This window comes from Rhea pennata, chromosome 10 (assembly GCF_028389875.1).
Source record: "Rhea pennata isolate bPtePen1 chromosome 10, bPtePen1.pri, whole genome shotgun sequence".
NCBI classification, from domain to species: Eukaryota; Metazoa; Chordata; class Aves; order Rheiformes; family Rheidae; genus Rhea; species Rhea pennata.
In genome coordinates, this window is record NC_084672.1 from 3,662,368 (window position 1) to 3,672,533 (window position 10,166).

At 47.4% G+C, this 10,166-nt stretch overlaps 1 protein-coding gene across 2 annotated transcripts in view; it reads right to left on the reverse strand.

Moving 5' to 3' along the window:
• Positions 1-10,166, reverse strand: part of ANKDD1A (ankyrin repeat and death domain containing 1A) — a 16,417-nt gene extending 6,251 nt beyond the window's left edge. The window contains exons 1-10 of one of the 2 annotated variants that reach the window (XM_062583925.1): positions 10,115-10,166; positions 6,849-6,952; positions 6,085-6,183; positions 5,382-5,480; positions 4,821-4,925; positions 3,876-3,974; positions 3,301-3,399; positions 2,053-2,151; positions 1,077-1,175; positions 491-589 (exon numbers count right to left, since the gene is read on the reverse strand). In XM_062583925.1, the coding sequence (XP_062439909.1) occupies positions 491-589; positions 1,077-1,175; positions 2,053-2,151; positions 3,301-3,399; positions 3,876-3,974; positions 4,821-4,925; positions 5,382-5,480; positions 6,085-6,183; positions 6,849-6,952; positions 10,115-10,151 (939 nt within the window). In that variant the 5' untranslated portion in view covers positions 10,152-10,166. The remainder of the gene's footprint in view (positions 1-490; positions 590-1,076; positions 1,176-2,052; positions 2,152-3,300; positions 3,400-3,875; positions 3,975-4,820; positions 4,926-5,381; positions 5,481-6,084; positions 6,184-6,848; positions 6,953-10,114) is intronic. The other variant, XM_062583926.1, reaches the window with a different exon arrangement.

The following is a 10,166-nucleotide window of genomic DNA, read 5'->3' on the forward strand; positions in this document are numbered from 1 at the left end:
TTCTACATGGAACAAATCAAATCAGACACAAAATGTGGCAATTCTGTGGTAGCATCATGAGAGATGTCGCTGCAAGAACGAATGTTAACTGAAACACAATTAAGTTACCCGTTGGCTAGCAAAGACCCCATTCACAAAACTAGTTTGGTGAGAGAATCAGCTACATCTAGGCTTGCTTCCCATTTTCAGTCCCCCAGACATTTTGCAGATTATCTTCTGGCCTGAAATTTCTGCCATACACTGCCAGCTGGGAGGCAAGAGTCTGACTGTGCAAGGAGACTGCAAGGTCCCAGGGACACAGCACAGTACACATGCTGAGCACTGTCAGGTGATTACCTCACTCCAGCACTCAGAACCATTACTCAGGTTTCCTGCTTCCTAAGTCGCACTTCCAGGTTTTCCCCATTTTAAAGGGGTCTTTACTCCTGTCCCCAAGGTGGATTAAATGGGTTCATACACCAAAGGTGAAGGACAGGAGCTACAGCCTTACGTTATCTGGAATGTCAAGGTCACACTCTGCATCAATGAAGATCTTCACCATGGCTGGGAAGTTATGTAGCACTGCAATGTGTGTAGCCGATGCATTTTGCTGTGGAAAGAAGACAGCGGCACACAAGATGGAAAAGGCATTGAGGTGCACGGGTTGGTTATATACAGCATTTGGGATTGAAATGTCCTCTAAGGCTTGACTGAAGGCTTTTGTTCTAGTGAGAACAATGCCACAGAGGGCTATGCAACAGGATGAAGGACCAGCTGATGAGTAGACTAATGCTTGCATACTCTTGTGCCCTGCTCCTTTTCCATCAACAGTGCTGGCCTTTAAAAGAATTCAGGATCTTCGCACCTGCCACTTGCTTAAGAGCTTAGCTCATGGCACCAAACAGACTGTGCTTTGCGCAGCCTGTCTAGAATAAGGTAGCTGCCAGCCTGGACTGAAATGAGGCCTGGCAATACTGCCCACAAGCACAGAGCCCCACAGCAGCACTGGTTCCTGCAGACTTGTTCTGCACTCCTGGACAGCTCCACAAATTGGCCTTGTCTCTTTAGAAGCAATGAGAGCATTGAATGAGACTTACATAATTAACAGCATCTTGGTGGATTCCTGCATCCATGAGGACCCTGGCTATCTCCTCATAGCCGTGCAGTGCTGCGTAATGAAGGCAGTTCATCTTCCTCTGGAAGGCACATTGGAGGAGATGGGTACTAGTCAGGGTGCTTTTTAAACAAAGGACCATTCTTGCTCTCTGGTCTTTTTCTGCTTCCCCTCAGGAGCTGCAGGTGTTACAGACTAACCACGGAGATTTCCCTGCTTCCCTCCTGCAACAGCCCCATGCCCCAGTAGTGAAAAGTTCATAGGGACTATCTCCACAACGAAACTCGTCCCAGAGTAGTTTCACCTGCCTCTTCGTCTGTGCAAAACCTTGTGTTCTTTTCACAGGACTCTCTGCCCTCTTCCTGATGTGCTGGCACCACATAGCTTTACGCTATAAAGGTTGCCCATCCTGGGAGGCCACACATCCACCAGACAAATCCACATTGCCCATTTCCCACTGAGTTAGTGAGTTGGCTGCTCAAACACCTGTACGGTTTGAGCTCTAGAGAACTCCCTGGGGGAAGAGTTAATACTGCAGTGAAGTGGCAGCAGGAGCCTGACAAGAGAGAAGGGGAACAGAGTGCCATGCTAGCTCCAGCTTTCCTAAGCAAGAGCCTGAAAAGAGAGAAGGGGAACAGAGGGCCATGCTAGCTCCAGCTTTCTTAAGCAAGATCTGAAACCAAGACCTTCTACAGATGTCCTGCCATGGGGGCAACAGAAATGCAGAGGAATCTAAAAATTGTGAATAGCTAAGAGGCTCTTGCTAGAGACTTAGTGATTTGACCCAGAGCTCCTCCATACTAACACTGTGTCAGAGAGCAGCTCTCCAGAAGACAGCTAGAAGCTAACCCTGCACAAGCTGCTGGCTGCAGCTGGATGCCTGGAGCACAGGCTCTACAGGTGCTGCAGTCATGCTATGGAAAAGTGGATGGAAATGGAATCACCTCCAAAGAGCTCACCTGAGTTTGGGCATTGACATCGGCACCTGCTTCCAAGAGCAGCTTCACACAAGTCCTATGTCCCCCCTCAGCAGCCAGGTGCAGAGCTGTTAGTCCTTCCTGGAACAAGGCAGGATGAGAGAGGCAAAAGAGAAGACAAGCAGCAATTCTGTACACAAGGTTGAGACAGAGTAGTGGAATAAGCAAGCCCCTCACTTGTCTTCCAAATCTATGACATTTTAAAATACCAGTTCTGAGGGCCAGGGATCTCCTACATCAATCGTTAGAAAAAAAGGAAGCAACTACCTGCCAACGCATATCAGAATCTTGCTCTACCCTTATTCTACTGGAAACTGCTGGCCCATGAACCACACAACAGAAACCATGTTCATTATCATTTCTTCCCTTGAACTCATTTGCAAACAACAGGAATTTCACATAAACATTGGAGACAAACCATTTCTCTTAAGAACTCAGAGAGCCACAGGCAGAACTGGTAACCCAAGACCCTGAACCACTGATTCCCCTTTTTGGGTGTCATGGCTAATTTCTTTACAAGAAAATATAAATCACTAAAATTCCCAAGTGAATTAATCCAGTTTTATTATGGCTTCTTGAACAGAGGGCAGCTGTTCTGGAGGAGCCAAATGCTATCAGAGTTGCCACATAAGATGGCTTTCCTTTTCTTTCAGATCTTATCAGAATCAAATATACTTTGCAAAGATAGCAATCAAATAAGACTAAAACAATTGCTGATAAACTTAATTGGGAGTGTGCCCTGGAATAAATAAAGGCTTTACTGAGCCAATATTTGCTATCTAAGTCATCAAGTATGTTCCAGCTACAGAATTTTCCAAAGTGGGTCTATCAAAGAGAGAGGATCTCAAACAGAAGGACCATATGTTCAGTGCCTAAGTCAATACTATAAAACACAGTGAGGTTTAGTTTAAAACACCCTCAATAATGATTTAGGCACTTGAATGTACAAAGGTGAGGGGAAAAAAAGGGACATAATCAAGTGATAAGGTAGGAGGAAAAAAAATGAGACATTTTAGAACTGGATACTAGTTCAAGAAAGATGTTGCCTTTAACTGACACTTTGCAAATATGTCCTGCTTTTACATGCATACGTTTTAGATAAAATCAGCTATTTTCAAAACTTGTGCCATCAACACTGACCATTCAGCCTAATGACTATGGCAGAAGAGCATTTCTAAATAGGGAAAGGGTAAAATGTATGTAGTTTTCTCTTGACTTAAATGTACTTACAAGGTTCTTTTCATCAAGGTCCACTCCAATGTCTACAATCTTCTGCAGCACGGAGTGATGTCCATTTTTAGCAGCTAAATGCAATGCTGTATTCTCTTCCTGAAAGCAAACATCATTTCCATCATTTCACATATATATATGTGTGTGTGTGTGTGTGTGTGCGCGCGTGTGTGTGTGATATATGTATCACAGGTCTGAGTATTCAGATGCAGTATCTTTGCACAGAATATATCCAGGGTGACTGAAAAGGGGACTGTAACCAGTAGCAAGAATCTGAAACAGTTTTCTAATAGAAGCAGCAGGAAGGCAAGAAATCCAGCTATCTTAAACTGAAATGAGGTCCACTAGGTTCACTGTGTATGCTATCTAAAAAGTCCTGGACAGAAATCCAGCATGGATTGAGATGCAAATGGCTTTCAGGTAGCTGGAGAAGAAGCTCCCTGGCACATCACAACCACAGTAACAGCTGCTCACAACCTGCTTGCACTGGCCTCATTTGGTATCCTGCTCCCTAACTCTCACATCCTCTAATTCTTGGATTTTCTCTTGCTTTGGGTGTGCTTTTATGCCCATACCTTGTCTTTAGCGCTGTGAGAACAACCCAGTCCAATTAGGAACTCCACCACCTCCAGCTGCCCATACTCTGCAGCCAGGTGAAATGCGGTCCTCTCTGCCTTTGAAAGGAAGTAGAAAGAAATACAGTCCAAGAAAGGCTTAGAAGATCACTCTCCCTGCTGCCAGCAGTACAATGATGCCTTGGGCGATAACCCAATTGCACTGTGAGCTTAGTGTCCACAGGGGGAAACAAAGTGCTACACTTCAAAGACAGTTATTCAAAGCACCAGCAGTAAACCTTTAATCTGCTTTAGATTTGGGATGATCCTAACAAAACAACCTGAACAGAACCACCCACTGGTGCTAACGACTCCAAACACTTTGGTCTCACCAAGCACTGGAAAGGAAAAGATCTTTTCAATGTTTGTTTCATACAAAGAGAGGGTATTAAAAAGTCGACCAAGAGCAATTAAGGATAGAATACAAAATTAACACATGATTCACTAGTTATCAAGTGAGTCAGAAACCCTGTTGGGGAAAGGTAGGTCTCTTGTTGCTTGATTTAACTCATGAGCAGCAGAGCAAGCATCTCTGTAGGAATTGTGGTGGCCAGCAGGAGAAGCACATGTGCCAGGTCCTGCATGTTTCTATGTTGTCTTCAGAAATGGATCAGCTGATGCTGGAACATGCTGGGAGGTGGTTACTTGCAGTTATTCCTTAACTATACCACATCCTGGGGCATCAGCTATGAGAGAAAAAGGCAATGAAGCTCCTGAATCTATTCTCCAACGGCCTATGTCAGGAAGCCCTGGCTGCCAAAGCATAGGATACCCTTGGCACTTTGTGAATACCATCTGACTCTGAGGCTCAGCCACGCTCTTCCTAAGGTGAAGGGGAATATTTGTGCAAAGCTCAGTGGAGCAAGATCAGACCTTGTGAAACAAACCAGTGCAGAGCCTTCTTACCTTGTCTGCCTCATCCACACACATATCCTCCAGGTCTTCCATGATGAACTCCATCACTCGGATGTGTCCCCTCTGAGCTGCACAGTGGAGCAGGTTCCTGCCATTCTGGAGAGGAGACAAAGAACTATTTGCTTAACAAGTTCAAGACTGCAGGACATAATTTTTTATTTTAACAACCTGTTACTGTTAGCAAAGACCTAGTTGTGACTTCAAAACACTGGTGCTCCTTTTCCAATCAAAGTTTATTTGTAAATACGTGGACTGCTGATTTATTGAACACATTTCTGTAACACCTTTCACCTCAGCACTGCACAAACACGAGCTGAGAAAGCTTTGTGCATCTCTACAGCTACAATTATTACAGCTGCTTTAGGAATAAGTTCAGGCCTGAAGGTGAAGATGACTTCATCTGAGGTCACACCACCCTGCAGGAGTGCAGACAGCAGCCCTCACAGCAGATGCTGTCATGTGCCTTTACCTTAGCTCACAGATAAGCCCTCCTGTCTCTCCTTGTCACTCTCTGGCTCTGCCTGATGGAGCCACATAAGGAGGTGGTCTCACCTTATTGACACAGTTAATCTTGGCCCCAGCATTGACAAGGATTTGCAGGACACGGAGGTGGCCGAACCAGGCAGACAGGAGAAGTGCATTCATCCCAAACTAGGCAAAAGGGAAGAGAGAGACTTTCAGCTAAAATGCTGATCACCACAATAATCCTCACCCTGGAGGGAAGCTGCCCTTCTAGCTTCATGAGGTTTCCCAGATGTTTCTGTTTCTCTTTTTTTTGGCCCATTCTCTCTCTAGTTACCATTATTCCTGCCAGATGGTCTCAGTAGCTGCACAGACCTGCCTCTTGACTGCCAATGTCAATGATGTGTATTAGCCTGGTTGTTCAGAGGGGGAAAATGAACTTGCTGGCGGCCACTCTCTCTAGCAAGCCCCACCAGCATGACCAGAGGAAGCTGAGTATCCCAATGCTACAGAGAAAACCTCCCAGAATCTCCCAACTGTATTTGCTGGTCTCGGGCATTCAGGGAAAAAGGCGAAAAGAAGAGCACACCACATTTTGAAATCAGGCTTGCTCCCAAAAGACACTGCACCTCTCTCTGCAGGGAGGCCACAGCTTTCCAAGTACTGAAATGTCTCATGCCATCCACTTGGACTACGGTGCAGTCTGTTACTGCTGGCTCAGTATCCAGTCCCCCAGCATTCCCCAAGCCCAGAACACACTTGCAGGGCACACAAGGAAGATTTGCCTTCATACACTGTCTTCGTCATCCACTGGGGCATCATGGTCCAGGAGCAGTCGCACAGCCTCCTCATTCCCTGCTCCCGCCGCCCAGTGCAGGGCAGTTCGATCTGTCTGAAAGGGAAGGAAGGAGAGAGGCAAGGTAATGTATGTGGAGTGCACGTGGGTATCCACTGGCCTTGCTGCAGGCCAAAATGCCCTTTGCCATCCACAGATGCAGAATTTCCTGCACCATGCAAGGTTCCTCTGGCCATAGCTCTCTATCTCCTTGCCCAGCTACCCGACAGAAAGTAACCTCCACTGTTCACCTTAGAAACTCCAGTAATGGACTATAATAACAGCACAGGAATGGGATGCATCATTTCCCATGGATAGATGGAATAAAACAATAAGGACGAGTGCAAACCCATATTCCCAGGAACCTACTGGCCAACATGGGGAGATCTGCAACAGGAACTGAGTCAGTCCCACAGCCTCGGCATGCAGAAGCAGCAAAATCAGTCTTTCATTGCAGCCATCTCTATCTGACACACTGGTTGCAAGGAGAGCCATAAATTATTATCCTTCCTCAGTGTTCACAACTTTCCAGCCTGGCCAGAATGCCAGTGCTATGGGTTTCAGCATGCTGTCAAACTGCTTGCTTGCCACGGGGCCTATTTAGCAATGAGTGTCATCTCTTAAAGCTTTGGCCAATAGAGTAGCTAATGAGGGAGTAGTGTTACGGAGCTGCAGTTCAGAAACACGCCTGCAGCTTGGAGGTGGGAACACTCAAGACTTACGTTGTTTTTGGCTTTGATGTCGACCCCTTTCTTGATGAGCTCCTCCATCCTGGCCGTGTCATTACACTTCGCCGCATCGTGGAACTCCTTCTCTGAATGAAGCACTGCAGCAAAGGCAGAGAGTTGGCATTAAAACAGCGCTGCCGAGGAGCACAAAGCAGCACGCCCCAACAAACCTTCCCTCTGGCACGCTGACACCGGTGGCCTCAAGGAAGGCTGCACAAGAACTCCTCCCAGCAAGAACCCCAGCCCTGCAGGGGTTGGTGTGCTTACAGCACCCATCCTCAGCATTTGTCCTGCACAACCAAGCATAAACTGAGAGGTTTTACTCTCCACATCGAGCCTTGCCCTGGCAACCTTCTCCTTGATCGAACAAACCTTCTTGTCAAGCAAAAACCACAAGGCTGGGATTCTAGGCCTGCTGCAGCCTGACAGGGAGGCTCTGAAGTTTTTTGGCAAGGCTGGTGCCAGTCTTTGTTGGGCTCAGTCTCTGCCCTAATGCTTTGGGGAATTCTTTTGAGACATCCCTGAGTCAGTCCCACAGCCTGTTACATCCCACTGGGGAGTTGGCTTTGATGCTCTGCCCTTTTCTACTTTTCTGTTCTTGAGATCATGTTGCAGAGAAGTTCTGCAGACAGCAAAGATCTTGGCTGCGGTTCAAGAGTAGCAGGGGCTCAGTGAAAGTCTAGTTTGCCTGTTCGCCCCCAGTAAAGATGCTGTGGCAGTTCTGGGGCCTGGCTTTCTGAGCTGAACACAGGTTCCCTCCTAATCAAAGAGACCATGCTGTAGACTCCCCGCCCCCATTTAACATACTAACAGATTTTTTTCTAAATAGGTAAGATCTGACCTCAGGTTTCACTAGTTCCATTTCCAGATTGCTTCCACAAGGGTTTAACCCTTCACATAGCAGATTTTCCACTGCAGTTAAGAGTATGTTGCAGTTTTCATGCAACATGAAACCATGTTCGTCTCCCATGTTCGTTTACCCCTTCTCTCTCCTACTCCATTTCAGTAAGAAGAGAAAGAAATGACAGGAACATGAAGGAGTGGTGTCTGCCCTGTGGAGGTAAGACATTCCTGGGAATGTCTGGGTAGCACAGGAGATGCAGCATCCCAGACAGTCTCTTAAACCGATCTGTCGCTTCGACCTATGCAAGATGGCATGTGTACACAAGGCAGGGCAGCACCAGGAAGAGATACCGGCCAAAGTCCAGAAAAACGTATCATCATGGAGCAAGAAGATACACCCAGACTAATGAGCCTAGGCAGAGCAACTTATCTGGGTGACAAAGCCACTTTTAGCACACATAGTAACCTGTAAAGGCTCAGATCTCAGACTGCCGCATTGCTTTACCTTGCAGAACATCCGTAGCAGTAAACTGATCCTTTCATATGTTTGCATCAACCCAGTCTTCACTTCACTCTATACATGCTTCTTTAACCACACATCTTTGTTGCTATCTTACACTCATCGTAACTTTCAAATCCTTGTCTTTAGGAGCACTTCCTGACTCATCTTGGGATTGGCCAGGATTGTCACTCTCTGGGAGCACAACCGTCTTCTATATTTTGTTCTGTGTTTACCACAAAGCTGTCCCAGTGCTGACTGAGACCCTGAGCAGTACTGAGTGCAGCTGAATAAAGGCAATCTTATTTTTGTAGATTATCACTTAAGGTCTTTTGAGGATAATATAAAGAAATGTTTAAGATTCTTGCAATAAAGTGTGAAAAGGTCCTCACCAGTGAACAAGTGCAAGAGCAGAAAACCAAACCTAAGCTCACACAACCAGTGCAGAACATCAGCAAGTTGCTTCTGCTTGGGAAAACACAATCCCCAAATAGCGCCACTCTACACAGGTTGCCATAACCCGGTTATTGTAACAGCCACAACAAGGTTGTCTTCCTTTATCAAAAATCAACCCTCTGAAGACCAGAAGGAAGTGCTGGCCTAAGCAGGGAAGGGTTTGCCCAGATACACGTGTGACATAGGTGAACTCCGAGGATGCCAAAAAGCAAATGAGGCTGGGTGAGGTTTTCAGCTGTATAAATCAGTGTAATTCCACTGACTTCACTGCTGATCTCCATAGGGGTAAGCCTTTGCCTTAGCATTATCTGATGCACAATCCAGTTACGAGCATCCTATGTTAATTCCGTGTGGCTGCAAACATGAATGCACAAGACTTCATTAACACTGAGAAAACATCAACTAGACACTAACCACACACGATACAAGAGGCATCAAAACACACTACTGTTCCCGTTTTGCAGCGTAGGGGAGCTAAGCAAGAGACTTGCTGCGTAAACAGCATTACCCACGTCTCTCTGGAGGGAGCAGGAGGGCTTTCCTGCTGGAGACTCCTGGGGTGGGAGGGGTGTAATGTCACCCTCCAATTTTCTCACTGCTCTATCTTCTCCTGTTTCTATAAAAAAATCTATAACCCAAATCTATAATCACAAATAAAACAGATCTTAATACCAGACAGGATTTTTCAAGAGTGCTGGACCTGCTGCTTCATTGAGGGCAGGAGGATGTGGTTTATGGAGCAATAAAGTAGAATTTTCTGTGCTGCATGCTGAGCCCCCGTTCTGCTCTGGGCGGGTGAGTTAACGGGACTGCATTTTCACACCACACAGACACTTTGTTGGGTGGAAATACCAGGAGGACTTGGAAAAACAAGTGGAATTCATGTGAATTATTGATACCAATGGCTACACACAGGCTACCTCTTTGCAAACGCTTATCTCCCCTTGATGGGGAAAACTCTATGTTTCTGGTAAGCAAATATTCTGCCACCTGCTCTCAAGGCGACAGAAATTCACTTTATGAATGTACAAAGCTTTGGCTGATTTATCAAGAGACGCCAAACCGCCGTTTGATTTATTTACTCTTTTCTCTACCTGCTCTACCGCATCATCAAGACGCGGTAACAAACCATCATCACTGAGGCTTTAGTAGCGCACGGATGGGTCGGGCCGGGCCGGGCCGGGCCGGGCGAGCGCGGGGAGATGGGGCTAAAACGCAGACGCGGGGGGGCAGCGGCGTCACCGCAGCACCTCGCGGTAGGCGGCTTTAAGGCGTTTGGTGCGTTTTATTACAGCAGGCCGGGGCGGCGGTGGCGGGGACGGGACGGTTCACAGCGGCGCTGCCCTCCCCCGCAGCCCCGCTCCGGCCCCGGCGCAGCCGGCCGCGCCCGGCGGAGGCCGCGCCGCGCCGCGCCGCCTCTCCCGCCGCCCCCGCCCGTGCCGCCCCCGCCAGCCCCGCTCACGCGTATCGGCCTCCGACGCCAGGTCGTCGTCGCCCATGCCGCGGCCCCGGCC